At 42.4% G+C, this 14,300-nt stretch overlaps 2 protein-coding genes across 7 annotated transcripts in view; one reads left to right on the top strand and one right to left on the bottom strand.

The window, feature by feature from the left end:
• Positions 1 to 5,623, top strand: part of Eepd1 (endonuclease/exonuclease/phosphatase family domain containing 1) — a 130,443-nt gene extending 124,820 nt beyond the window's left edge. Inside the window, exons 7-8 of one of the 2 annotated variants that reach the window (XM_021254587.2) lie at positions 1,053 to 1,146; positions 3,869 to 5,623. In XM_021254587.2, coding sequence (XP_021110246.2) covers positions 1,053 to 1,132 — 80 coding nt within the window. In that variant the 3' untranslated portion in view covers positions 1,133 to 1,146; positions 3,869 to 5,623. Of the gene's footprint in view, positions 1 to 1,052 lie in introns of both variants that reach the window. The other variant, XM_087196418.1, reaches the window with a different exon arrangement.
• Positions 1 to 14,300, bottom strand: part of Matcap2 (microtubule associated tyrosine carboxypeptidase 2) — a 36,287-nt gene that overhangs the window by 10,290 nt on the left and 11,697 nt on the right. For 3 of the 5 annotated variants that reach the window (XM_004840298.3, XM_004840299.3, XM_004840302.3), the window contains exons 3-5: positions 3,292 to 3,435; positions 2,624 to 2,756; positions 1,527 to 1,832 (exon numbers count right to left, since the gene is read on the bottom strand). In XM_004840298.3, coding sequence (XP_004840355.2) covers positions 1,527 to 1,832; positions 2,624 to 2,756; positions 3,292 to 3,435 — 583 coding nt within the window. The remainder of the gene's footprint in view (positions 1 to 1,526; positions 1,833 to 2,623; positions 2,757 to 3,291; positions 3,436 to 14,300) is intronic. The other 2 variants (XM_004840300.3, XM_004840301.3) reach the window with 1 other exon arrangement.

Raw genomic sequence — 14,300 nt, 5'->3', positions numbered from 1 at the left:
AGGTAGCAAAAACAAGCAAAGGAGGATCACAGCTCTTTGTATCCCTTGTATCTTATCCAGGCAACTTAGGTCGGGTAGCACTCACATCCTTAATCCTAGTGCCATTGAGCCTGGCATTGCAGCATGAATTAATCCCAGCATCACACACTCTAGATCCGGCCACCTCTGAAAAAGCCCCACCCAAGACCACAAGAGGCTCTGGGGGGCCGTCTAGACACAAACTATAACTTAAGTTAACATGGGCCACACTGGTGACATAGCCATCATGGCCTGAGTGTTTTTATGCTCTGAATAGGTAGTTTAAAAATACTTTTAGATGGAATTTTTTGATATACTGAATTAATCTCAAAGTCAAAATGACTTTTAAACAAACATTTCCTAATTTTTACTCTTTTTTTCCAAAACATTCTCATACTGGAATTATGGTTTGTATCTAGATGTCCCCCAGTGGATTAGGCCACTGATGAGTATATACCCGAATGTGATACCAAGAGGTGAAGCTGGGTTGGAGGAGGTGGGTCACTGGGGGTGTTGTGGCTTCTATCTAGATGCCCTCCCAAAACCTCATGAGCTATTAGGTGGGGCTTCTGGGAGGTGACCAGACCATGTGATACTGGATTAGTCCACTGATTGGTTTATAGCTGGGTGTGACATTAGGAAATGAAGCCTGGTGGGAAGAACTGGGTAATTGTGGGTGGCCTGGAAGTTATGTACATCCCTCCTCTTCTCTTGAGCTCCACTCTGCTTCCTACATGTCACCTCATGGACTGTTTCTCCTCTGCCGCACCTGTCTGCCATGTTGCCCCACCTTGGAACCAGCCAACTATGGACTGAAACCTCTTCCAACTGGGAGCCATAGTAAACCTTTCCTCCTTAGAGCTGTGGGTGTTGGGTACTGTGTCTCAGTGATGAGCGAAGTAACTAAGGCAATTGCCATAGACTTCTTTTGTGTATCTTGTGAAAAAAAACAAACAAACATAAAAAAATCCTGTGGGCTTCTAACATCTTTAGGCTACTGACAAAAATTTTTAAACTTTCTATTACCTAAACAGGTACATCTACAGAAATTAAAAGTGAAAACCACTCAAAGTGGTTGCTCACAGCTGAGGAGAGGGGAAGAAATGAAGAGTGACTGCTAATGGCATGGTAGGAATATCCTGAAATTAGTGGCGATGTTTGTACAACTCTGTCATATTTTAAAAATCACCGTACTTTACATTTTAAATGGGTGAACCGCATGGCATGTGAATTACATGTCAATGAAGCTGTTTTTTAAAAGCTGGAGAGAAAGTAAAAATGGCAAAAGTTAACAACTGGTGAATCTAGATGAAGGATAGGTATATTTCTATTAGTCTATTAGTTTTCAAAAAGAGCTGCACAAAAACAATGCTGAGAAAGAGTGGTTTGGAAAACAAAGGTTTACTTTGTCACAGACAAATGAGTCCTCAGATTTCATAATTAGACTCTGACCTGCATCCCACGCTAACCAGCCAGTGACTCAGGAGCCCTCGGTCAGGGATGCTCACCTGGCTGGGAGGTGTTGGTCCAGCCCCTCTTGGCTCGTACACAGTAATCCCATCGGGTATTGGGGTCCTTGACAAACTTGCCAATGTCTCTGAAGAGTTCACAGAACGACATGTGGCTGGCCTGGTACACGGTGTAGTAGAGGAGGGCGGCCCTCCATAGGAAAGGGTCCTTCCTGAACAGGACACTGTGGATGCTCGCCAGGCCCTCCTCTGTGGGGTTGTTGGGCTTCAGCTCATGTTTTCTGCGGCCCATCCAACTGTTCCACGGCTGCTGCAGGTTGTTGATACCTCGGAAGTAATGTGTGCCTGCAGAGAGGAGGAGGGACATGGGTGAAGAAAACTGCTCCACACCCCAAGCAGAAGCTGGTCCCCAGCTCAATACCCTGGGAGGTGAGGCCTAGGGGACATCTCTAGGTTACTGGGTCCACTTGGCTGTGCCCTCCAACGAGATAACGGGACTCTAGCCCCTCCCTCTTCCACTCTCTTTGGCTTTTTTGGCCTTGAGTTTATTCCTTTTATAATGTGCTGCCCTGCCACAGGCCCAGAAGCAGCAAGGCTAACTCCTCCTGGACTGAAACCTCCCAAATTGTGAGCCAAAATAAACCTTTTCTTATTTTAAGCTAACTATTCCAGTTATTTGTTATAGTAACAGAAAACTGACACAGAAAAGATTCCATCAACAATTCTACATTGATGTTTGCCTACAAATCAAAACAAAGTAGAAAATGACCTGATCTAAAGCCTTTGAAAAGCTGAAGGAGTATAGTCCCTTCATGGCTCATTAGAGGAGCTCAAACTTTTATAACCATATTGTTAGTGAGGAGAATCAGCCTTGATATTTGAAAAGAATCTTAGAGACACTTATTTCAACCCCCTCAGTTTAAGGTGGGGGAGCTGAAATTCAGAGGAGTCAAATGCCTTTCCAAGCTCAGTACAGCTACAGCTAGATGGTGCCCTAACAAATCCGAATCTGAAATAAGTACATTATCTTTAGTCCCAGTACTGCTTAACAACTGCATGCTTCCTGCTAAACACTGCTAAGAGCACCGCCCTGGGGCTAACTCCTGCCATCCAAGTGGCTGGGGTGGGCTGCCCACCTATCTCATGCCGTAACATCCCCTCCAGCCAGTGCTCACGAGCAGTGGCCACATTGATGGTCAGAGTAGGACACCCGTTGACAACCGTCATCGAGGCTCGGGACAGCAGGTCCTCAGTGAGATGCACCACAATCTAAGGGGCAAGAGGAAAGTACATGTGTATTAAACAAAGTAAAGGCAGGGAAACGATGTCACAGAAAGCAATGAGCCCAGGGATGAACTCTGGCTTTTGTCTATGGCTGCCTTGACTCTCTCAGAAACCAGGGTGGTAGAATGTGCAGCCAGCCACCTTTAACTTTCAAGGACTCAAGAACCTTCACTGGCTTGACAAGAAGGAAGACAGCTGTGCTGAGGAGACTTGGAGAACCTAAAACTGAACCCCTAGGGTCTCTTAAGCAGTCCCTGGCTACAGCAGGCAGAGGAAGGCGCAGGGGAAGAGTCCTGTTGGTGGCCAGTACCAAGTCCCTGAGACTGACCACTAATATGGGACTGCTAACAGGAGAGGCCACTGAGCAACATGTTTCATTAGCAAGATTCAGACAGGAATTCGTATAACCCTAAGGCTATACTTGAATGGCTGTAAGAAAATGAGAAAAGCAGAGAGAAACTGAACACCACAATTCAAGGCAAGGGGAGCTTAAGCACTCGGAGCAGTGCCGGAAGCCCACCTCTCCCAGGCAGCCCTCCTTCGTCATGTACTTCCGCACGTGGCTCCAGATGCGTGGCCTTGACAGCAGGCTGCCACCTGTGGCCTGCTCAAACTTCTCATAGCTTCCATACTTCTGTAGAGTCAGTTCCATGATACGGATGGACTGTAAAAGCAGGAGAGAGGATGACAGCAGAGGGCCTCATATGGCTTTGAGATGAGTAACAAGCCAGCTCTGACTTGTTCCAGTTTTATTGACTAGCAGAGTAAGCAGCAAGTGAGGGAACTAGGTTTTCTCACAGGTGTGTACTCGGTTGCCAAGCGAGGGGCTCCGTGCTGCCCACAGTGCTGCCGTGCAACGGGTGAGGAGCTGGCTTCCCTATGCTCACACAGTGGGCAGGAGGACGCGCCAAGCGGAAGGCCCACGTCTACACTGATCACAGGGCTACAATTTAAAAAAAAAAACTTCAAAAATTTAAGAACATAAAAGAATCAATGAGTCTTCTGTGACAATCTCTAAAATCACTGTTTTCCTGAGCTAATCCTTGGCAGACAACACAGTTTCTAGATTACTGAGAACACTTTTATCTTTCTTTCAGACCAGAGAACTGTCTACTTCTCATGCTTCATAAATTTTCAAGGAATACAAAAGCTAAAATTGTTTTCTCCACACATGCACAGGCAAAATAGAAAACTAAAGGAATCTGGTAACAAACTACAAATCATCAGGAACTGTGGAAAAGCCTCAAGAGTGAAAAACCAAAGAAGGAAGAAAATTACCTGCAAAGGCTCTTTGGAACAGAAACTGGAAAATTCAAATATATCTCATGTGAACGGTGAAAGAACTGGGAAACTCACACACGTTATGTGAGTCTGTAGCTTCTGAACTGCCATCCGACTCGTGAGGAGAAGAAGGTACAAGCTCTAGAACGGGACCTCCTGAGCTTACACCCTGGCTCTTTACCCGCTGGCCAGTCTCTACACTGGCCACTCGGCCTCCTCGCTTGTGAAGGAGGATAACAATAACAATGTCTACTTCGTGGTTTTGTTGAGAACATTTTGTCCACCTTTGTCAAGCACAGCTCTTGGGACATAAAACGAAGCCAGTACCTATTGATTATCACATCAATGGTATACTACCATTCTTTATAGATACTACCACTGTAAATAACAAGCCTGACATAGAAATTATTGAAAAGCTAACAAGTACAAGTCATCATCGTTCAACATATATTCTCAGTGGAAAAATATAATTACTAATAAACTAGGCATGTATCATAAAGTTACCAGAACAAGCAGTGACTTTAACAGATTTTGTGATTTCTGTTTCCAAACTATTACTGAAAGCCTTGCTATGTAGTATGGCCTGAGGGCCAGCAGCGCTGGCACAGTGGGAGCTGGTCCCAGAGGCAGGATTTTGGCCCTGTCCTATCCTCAAGCCATGAGGTCAGAATCTTCTCTTCCACTAGATCCCAGCTGAGTCACACACAGGGAAATGTGAGGAGGACCCCAGAGAATGGTAAATGTGGCACGAGTGCCCTGGAGGCCGATTCATTCATACGACAGCTAGGGAAATGACAAGCAATAATTAAAAGCCCATTTTAGCAGCGTGGTAAAGGTATGTCTCACACACACACACAGGCGCACGCGCGGGACTACAGGGCACCGGTCAGCAGTCACCCAGCTATCAAACTGAAAAGAATGTGGGCAATTTAGCCTTAATTGCCACTGAAGAAGGTGGAGGGACAGCTTCAGTACTGGACTGACAGACCTGAAAAAGGCTATGTTTTTCACTCTAATTTCTGCTTCCAAGTTTTTCTATACAAAATAATTCCAGGGAAAATGAGCTTTTCTCAGCATATGCTTACTCAGTAGGAAAATGTAGTTATCTGTTTACTATTTAATGTGGCAAATATTAAACAGTCTAGAGAATTAAGAAAAATTATAGGTGTTGTTATCATGGATGAATAAGTAAGGAAAGGATAAAAGGAATGGAGATTTCTGCAGTGAGGGAATGTGATTTTCCTATCAAAATGCTCTGCACCTGCATGTCACTTCCCTCGTTTCCTCATGAGCGCCACAGTGACATCGTGAAGGTGACATCCCGTGGGATATGAGAGCCACAAAGTGTACTGCACTTCTCCATGTTAAATACTGAGCACCACATCACCGTCTATATTCTTCCTCTTTGAGGTGCTTTCCCTGTCATCACCTTTACTGATTGTTTTCTTCTTCTTTACTATGATCCCAATTTTGGATAAAGTAACTTTAAAAGGTACTCTTAAAATCAGGAAGGATATCCCAAGGCTGATGTTCACATTTGGGGAGGGCGTAACGAGTTGCACCAATGTGTGTTATTTGCATTTTTCACACATTTTAAAATTCTTTATAATACGCATATATTTGTGCCATGATCAGAAGGAAACAGTTATTTTTAAAAGGGTGACAGCTCAGACAACCAATGTCTGCACTACTTAAGAGAATCAAGCTTTTTCACACCTGCACATCAACGACACTTTTAGAGGTAATAAATTTCAGGTCAAACTTTACGCCATTATATCATCATCTATGTTAATCAGAAAAGTACACTTCATAGTATAGTATATGGCCCTAGAGAATATGCAGTAGAGAAAAAAAGATGGATAAAGGCTTTAATAAATTTCTAGCATACCAGCAAAGAGGACCGTTCACTCATCCAGCCCCTCATTCATTCATCTTCATGGTCACCCTCTACCAATCACTGTTAACTTTTCTATATTTTAGAAATGAAGTCCTGGGCCAGGGATTTAGCTCAGTGGCACTGCACCTGCCTCGCAAGCACAAGGTCCTAAGTTTGATCCCCAGTACCAAAAAAAAAAAAAAAAGAAAAAGAAATGAAGTCCTTGTCCTACCATTAGATTGGCAGATGACATAATCAGACATAATACAGTAATATCTTGATGGAGCTATAAATAAACTACAGAAGTGGACATTATCGGAGATAGAGGACATTCCAAGCAATGGAAGCCAACGAGAGTGGAGCTACAGAACTCTTCGAGAAGGCATAGGTAGCCATAGGTAGCATTCTCATGACCTTGGGATAGGCCCTGGGCTCATTCACATCCAACACAAACAACAGAAGATAAGATGGACTTTACCAAGATTAGAGCCTTTTGTACTTCAAAGGATACCACCAAGAAACTGAGGACAGCTCTCAGGGGTGGGATCCAGAATGTGCAGAAGGCTTGGCACCACCTCATGGGGGTTTGGGAGGTGATGGGTCACAGGGTCTCTAAGGTCATCCAGCAGATCCATCCACTTGTCAGTTCATTAGCTGCAGGGGCTGCTGGGAGGGGACCTGGTTGGAGGATGGAAGTCAGCGGGGGTGTCCTCTGAAGGATCTATCTTGTCCCTCCAACTCTGTGGGGCTCTCTCACCCTCCCTCCTCCAGCACGATATTGTCTCACCGCAGGCCTGAGACTGCAATGGAGCCAGCTGACTGTGGACAGAAACCTGTGAGACCAGGTGCCTCCCTTATGTTGTTTATCTTGGGTGATTTGTCACAGCAAGGGAAGCTGACTAATACATAGCCCACTAATACACTAATACACAGAATAGAAGAAAGCATTTGCAAACCTCATGTCTGATATGGGAATTGTACCTAGAATGGATGAAGAAATCTTGGAACTCCATAAGAAAAACACAAAGAACTCAATTAAAAAATGGGCAAAGTCTCTGAATAGACAGTTCTCCAAAGAAGATGTATAAATGGCCAATGAGCACATGAAAAAAGAGGCTCTGCATCGTTAGCCACCAGGGAGATGCACAAAACCCAATGAGATCCCCCCTCTCCTCCACCAGGATGATGAGAAAAACAAAAGCAGAGTTGATGAGGATTTGGAGAACCCAGAGTTGAGATACACTGCTGGAGGGAAATAAAGTGGTACAGTCACTTAGGAAAACAGTCTAGGAGTTCCTCAGGAGGTTAAAACAAGGAGTTGCCATGTGGGGCAGCAAATCCACCACTAGATGTGGACCCAAGGTAACAGCAAACAAAGTTCACACAAAACCTGTACATGGGCCAGGGATTTAGCTCAGTGGTTCCACCGCCTGCCTCTCAGGTGCAAGGTCCTGTGTTTGATCTCCGGTACCCCCCCCCCCCAAAACCTATACATAAACATTCACAGAATGATTTATTATAGCCCCAAAGTGGAAATAACCCAACTGTCTATCAGCCAAGGAATAAAGAGAATGTATTAAATCCATACGTGGAATATTATTCAGCAATAAAAAGTACTGATATGCGTACAACCTGGATGAATCTTTGAAAACATCATGGTAAATGGAAGACACCGTTCACAAGGACCACTAAGTCTACATATTATACGATCGCATACATAACAAGTACCCAGACTAGGCCAATCCACAGAAAGCAGTCTGTGCTTGCCTATGGCAGGGAAGTTGGTGAAAATGGGGTGATGCTAAAGGTACAGGACTTATTCTGGGGGTCATGAAATTTTGGAATTGGCAGTGATGGTTGCATAACTAACTATATTAAAAACCATTGAACTCTACACTTCAGTGTGTTTGAGGCATTTTGTTTTGTTTTTGGTTTTTTTGGTACCGGGGATTGAAGGGGATTGAACTCGGGTCTTTGGGCTTGCACAGCAGGCGGCCAAACCACTGAGCTAAATCCCTGGCCCCTGAATTCTACACTTTAAATGGGTAAACTATATGGCATGTGAGTAACACCTTAGTAGAGCAGGGTGTGGTGGTACAGCCTGTAATCCTAGGACTGAGGAAGATGAGGCAGGAGGATCACTATGAGTTTGAGACCAGCACTGGCTACATAATGAGTTCAAGGCCAACCTGAACTACATAGAAACACTGACTCAAACAAAACAAAACAGAACAGAACAAAACAAAACCTACTGCAAAAAAAGGAAGAGTAATCAAATAACATACATTTAAACCATTAACCCATAAAATAAAAAATTTCTTTACATTGGGCCGGGGATTTAGCTCAGTGGTTCCGCTGCCTGCCTTGCAAGCACAAGGTCCCGTGTTCGATCCCTGGTACCAAAAAAAAAAAAAAATTTTCTTTACATAGAACTTTCAGCATTCTCTTGGATGACAGAACAAACTATCTGAAAAGTCTCAATATTTTGCTAAATCTGCTTTTGGTTTACTTGCTGATTTCATTTAGTGTTTAGAAATCTGGAAATCTGACCATCAGTCACAAGCCACTTTAACAGTCATGTGCTAAAAATGATCTCCCTTCTCAAATGCAATTTTCTCTCATTGAAAAATAGCATTTCTTAATGGGGCCACTGACAAAGGGTAGTGCTGCAGAAGATGAGACACCAGAGGACCTGGTTTTACATCAGGGTGCCACCAGGTGCTGACGGTGCCATGGTGAGGATGCTGGTTTAATTTTCTCAGGTGTAGCATATTTCCTGGTAAAATGGAGATGAACATCCAGGCCCTGCCTACCTCTCAGCACTGTGGTGAGGATGAGACGGGCCGGGAAGGGGCACTGAGAATGTGCTCTACAATGTATTTCCTATAGGACTGAACAGCACTTATATCTGGCAGAATAATGCTAGGTTTTAATTTGCGTGTGTGTGTGTGTGTGTGTGTGTGTGTGTGTGGTCAGCTTTAAACTTTCGGTCCTCCTGGCTCAGACTTTCAAGTAGCTAGGATTATAGGCGTGTACCACCGCTCTCTGCTTAATTTTAGAATTTAAAGTAACTGGTTTGTCTTCTAACTTTCTATTAAAGGTTAGTTTTTTCTACCTTGCTAATTAACAGACAATCTCAATACTCGTTCCTTTTCTTTTCAGCAAATTCTAAAGTCTGAACCACCCCCAGAAGATGAGATAGTCCTTTTCTTTAAGCCAGTGCTTTACAAACTATTCCTTGAGGGAAAGTGAATACATGGTGTATTTTTCATAGTTTCCATGACAACTAAATTTGGAAAATCTTGGATTAAATAGTCGAAAGACTCCTGCCATCCTTTCTGATGATGCTGAGTGGTGAATCTTGGAGATGAACAGAATACGCCAAGTTTTCACAGCCCACGGCCCCCTTTCCTTAGTGTTCTTGAGAACAGCTGGAGACTGGTTACTACAGATAGCAATGGGGACCCCCATTCTGGTACTGTGAGATTCTTGGGACATAGAGTAAAATTCCAAATACTAATGAGGTTTCCAATGGTGGCTTCTGCTCCTTGGTAGCACATCAGGCTTATAAAGATTTGTGGTAATATCAGATCACAGCCTCCATGTAAAGTACTGCAGCCACCTACCTATAGCACACTGTCACGGTGGCACACACGCTGCATCTTCAGGTGTGAGCAGTAACCACAGTGTAAAGCTACCAGCTCTAAGGTACCTGGGAGGGCATCAGAGCACCATCTTTCTATTTCAGTGTTTAAAAAACACCACACCAGCTCGACAAAAGATACATGCTGGCTGAACTTGACCCTGGACCACAAATTTAGAAATCTGACCATCAATCATGGATCTGTGGTTTATCAAGTACTTTAATAAATTTCTAGCATAGCAGCCAAAAGGACCATTCATTTACCTAGCTCCTCACTGGTTCCCTTTCATGGTCACCTTCTACCAATCACTGTTAGTCTTCTATATTTTAGAAACGAAGTTCCTGTCCTGCTATTAGATTGGCAGGTGACATCTAGACATATTGTAGTAATACTTCAATGGAGCTATAAACCATTGTAAGATCATCTAAAAAAGTTTACTAGAAGATGGGAATTAGAGGAGACAGGGGACATTCCAGGCAAATGGGAGTAACACTGTCAGAAGGACACAGAAACCAAAGAAAGGGAAATACAGCTTGGGAAAGTCATGCAGAGCCAGCAACTGTGCCAGAGATTGTGGAGTAGCTGAAATAAATAAAACGCACTGATACACAGGAGGCCAATCTAGTGATGAAGAAACAAGAAGCTTAAAAACAGTCACAGGATAAATGTAACAACAAGGTACCATGGGAGCACAGAGTTGCCTTTGCGAGAGGCCTTGAAGGCCAAGCTGAGGATTTTGGACTTCAGCAGGAATGATGAGGACCCCTGCAGTTCCTCAGGAAGAGAAGCGACAGGATCAGATGTCACCTTAGAAAGACGCTGACAGCAGAATGGACAGCAAAGAAGAGACTGGGGGCAGCACAGATATTTTTGCCAGGAATCCAGTTTTCTTTAACAGGAACTACAAACTAGGATCAGGCTGCAATAAGAAGAGACAAACTAACATATTTCAAAAAGTCATATTCTAGATAGGGAGAATCCAGGAAATAAAGGATCCAGACGTTGAGTGTGCCGTCAACGAATGACAAGGCCCCCTTCTGTGCAGTCCATTCCTTTGGGCCCTGGTCTCCCCTCTGCACTCTGCTCAGACAGGGGCAGGGCACGGCCAGCGTTGTGGATGCAGGACAGGAAGGAAACAACAGCAGAGATGTTTACAGGCAGCTGAGCACTGCAGACTGTTTTTTCATTGTTGACCATGGAACCAAGAAAGACTTTGCTAAGATAACCAGAGAATGTGCAGGTCAGGGGGCCGGTGAGCTTTCCAAGTCAAATCAACAAAGCCTCCCAATGAGGCATCAAGGTCATTCCTCCCTCCAACGACAGACAATCTGATGGGTGTGCTTCCATCTGATCTGGAAGAAAACCTCTCAAGATATTAGGTGAAGAAATGGCCCCGCTTCTCCAACCTAGTACACAAAGCAACGATGAAACATACTAAAATCCTTTTAACTTCAGGGTGTCTATGAAAAGTTTATGATTTGCCAAAAGAGAAAATCATGTGATCTAAGGAGAGGTGTGATATATTTATTTAAAGAAGCCTTGCTTTTTCTTCCCCTTCATTGTTTTGGCAATGTGAGTCTACAAAGATAAAATACTATTTCTATTCTAGGATTATACAATTATAACAGCCTTAGAGAAGTTTTAGATTAAGACACTCTACTAGTGAAGGTATTTTATTGCCAATTAAATATTTTTCTATCAAAAAAAAAGAAGGAAGCCAAGCATGGTGGCACACACCTGTAATCCCAGTACTCAACAGGCTAAGGCAGGAGGATCTCTGCGAGTTCAAGGCCAATATGGGCTGTGCAATGAGTTCAAGGCCAGCCTCAACTATACAGTGAGACCCTGTCTCAAAAACCAAAGACCAAACAAACAATAAATGAACTTAACAGATGTTTACCGAGTCTTCCACCCCACAAAATCAGAATACACATTCTTTTCAGCAGCACAAGGGTCATTCCCCCAAATAGACCACATACTCACACATAGAACATGTTTAAGTAAGTGCAAAGGAAGTGAAGTTATCCCCTGTATATTATCAGACCATAGTGCGATGAAATTGGAGATCCATAGCAAAAGAAACTCAAAAAATTTCATAAACACATGAAAATTGAACAACACACTTCTAAATAACCAATGGGTCACAGAGGAAATTAAAGAAGAAATCAGACAGTTCCTTCAATTAAATAACAATGACAATACAACATATTGGAATCTATGGGACACAATGAAAGCAGTCTTACGAGGGAAATTCATAGCAATGAATACGCATATTAGGAAAACAGAACGAGCCCAATTAAACAACCTGATGCTGAACCTCAAGCTTCTAGAAAAAGAAGAGCAAGACAACCCCAAAGCTCATACAAGGGAGGAAATTATAAAGATCAGAAGAGAAATCAATTCAATGGAGACTAAGAGAATGATACAAAAAAATCAATGTATCACAAAGAAGAGTTGGTTCTTCAAAAGAATCAACAAAATTGACAAACCCTTAGCCAACCTTATCAGAAAAAGGAAAGAAAAGGCCCAAATCCAAGCAATTAGGAATGAAAAGGGTGAAATTACAACAGACCCAGTAGAAATCCAGAGGATTATTAATACCTACTTCCAGAACCTATACACCAATAAGATGGAAGGATAGATTCTTAGATACATATGAATTACCAAAGTTGAATGAAGAAGACCTAAAAATTCTAAACAACCCAATATCAATCAATGAAATTGAAAATGTAATTAAAAACTTAACAACTAAGAAAAGCCTGGGCCCTGATGGCTTCATTGCTGAATTCTATAAGACATTTAGAGAGGAACTGCTGCCACTATTGTTTAAACTCTTCAATGAAATTGAAAGGGAAGCAATACTCCCAAATTCATTCCTGGAAGCAAGCATCACCTTGATCCCCAAAGCAGAGAAAGACCCAACTGAAAAGGAGAACTATAGGCCAACCTCACTAATGAACATAGATGCAAAAATCCTTAATAAGATACTAGCAAATAGAATGTAGAAGATCATCAAGAAGATCATACACCCTGATCAAGTGGGATGCATCCCAGGGATGCAGGGATGGTTCAATATATGAAAATCAATCAATGTAATACACTATATCAATAGAGCCAAGGACTAAAACCATATGATTATCTCCATAGACACAGAAAAAGCGTTTGACAAAATCCAACATGCATTTATGATAAAAACCCTACAAAAAATTGGAATAGATGGTCACTACCTCAAACTGATAAAAGCCATCTATGAAAAACCAACAGCCAATATCATACTAAATGGTCAAAAACTGAAATCCTTCACACTAAAATCAGGAACAAGACAAGGATGTCCACTATCACCACTCTTGTTCAATATAGTTCTGGACACATTAGCCACGGCAATTAGACAAGAGAAAGAAATAAAAGGAATAAAGATAGGTAATGAAGAAGTCAAATTGTCATTATTTGCAGATGACATGATACTCTATATAGAAGACCCCAAGAACTCCATCAAAAGTCTTCTAGACTTAATAACCAAATTCAGTCAAGTAGCTGGTTACAAGGTCAACACACAAAAATGAATAGCTTTCCTCTACACCAATGACAGACTCACTGAGAGAGAAATAGGGCAAACAAGTCCTTTCACAATAGCATCCAAAAAACTGAAATACCTAGGAATCAACCTAATGAAAGAAATCAAAGACCTCTTCTCTGAAAACTATAGCACTCTGAAAAGAGAAATTGAAGATGATATCAGAAAATGGACAGACATCCCCTGCTCCTGGATAAGAAGAATCAACATAGTGAAAATGGCCATACTTCCAAAATTGCTATATAGATTCAATGCAATTCCAATTGAGATCCCAGAAGAATACTTCACGGACCTTGAGAAAACAATCCACAAATTCATTTGGAACAAGAAGAGACCCAGAATAGCAAAAGCAATTCTAGGTAACAAGAGACATGGCAGGGGGTATCGCAATCCCCAACCTGCAACTCTACTACAAAGCTACTGTGATAAAAACAGCATGGTACTGACAAAGAAACAGACTTGAGGACCAGTGGAACAGATTAGAAGATGCAGAAACAATGCCAGACACACTCAGCCATCTCATCTTCGATAAAGGAGCCAAACACCCTCACTGGAGGAAAGATAGCCTCTTTAATAAATGGTGCTGGAAAAATTGGGCTTCAACTTGCCAAAGATTAAAATTAGACCTGTATCTCTCACCATGCACTAAACTAAAATCAAAATGGATTAAAGATCTAAATATTAAAATAGAAACTCTGAACCAGTTGGAACAGAGGTTAGGTAGAACCCTTGAAGACATCGGTGTAGGAAAAGGTTTTATGAACAAAACCTCAGTTGCCCATGAACTAGCACAAACAATCAACAAGTGGGATCTCTTCTTATTAAAAGGCTTCTGCACAGCAAGAGAAATCACCAGCAGTGTGAAGAGACAACCCACAGTGTGGGAAAAAATCTTCACTTGCTCTTCCTCAGACAAAGGTCTACTATCTCGAATCTATAAAGAACTGAAAAAGATGAGACCTCCCAAATTTAAAGACCCAATCCGAAAATGGGCATCTGTAATGAACAGACATTTCTCAGACAAGGAAGTAGAAATAGCAAATAAATACATGAAAAAATGTTCAACATCACTGGTCATTTGAGAGATGCAAATGAAAACAATGCTGAGATTCCACCTCACACCAGAAAGAATGGCTGCTATCATGAAATCAATA

The sequence above is a fragment of the Heterocephalus glaber genome, unplaced genomic scaffold, assembly GCF_053883595.1.
Source record: "Heterocephalus glaber isolate CG9 unplaced genomic scaffold, H.glaber_assembly_v1.0 deba00001610, whole genome shotgun sequence".
Classification (NCBI taxonomy): Eukaryota; Metazoa; Chordata; class Mammalia; order Rodentia; family Bathyergidae; genus Heterocephalus; species Heterocephalus glaber.
The sequence above is the reverse complement of the archived record's forward strand: the minus strand, read 5'-3'. Positions and strand labels throughout refer to the sequence as shown.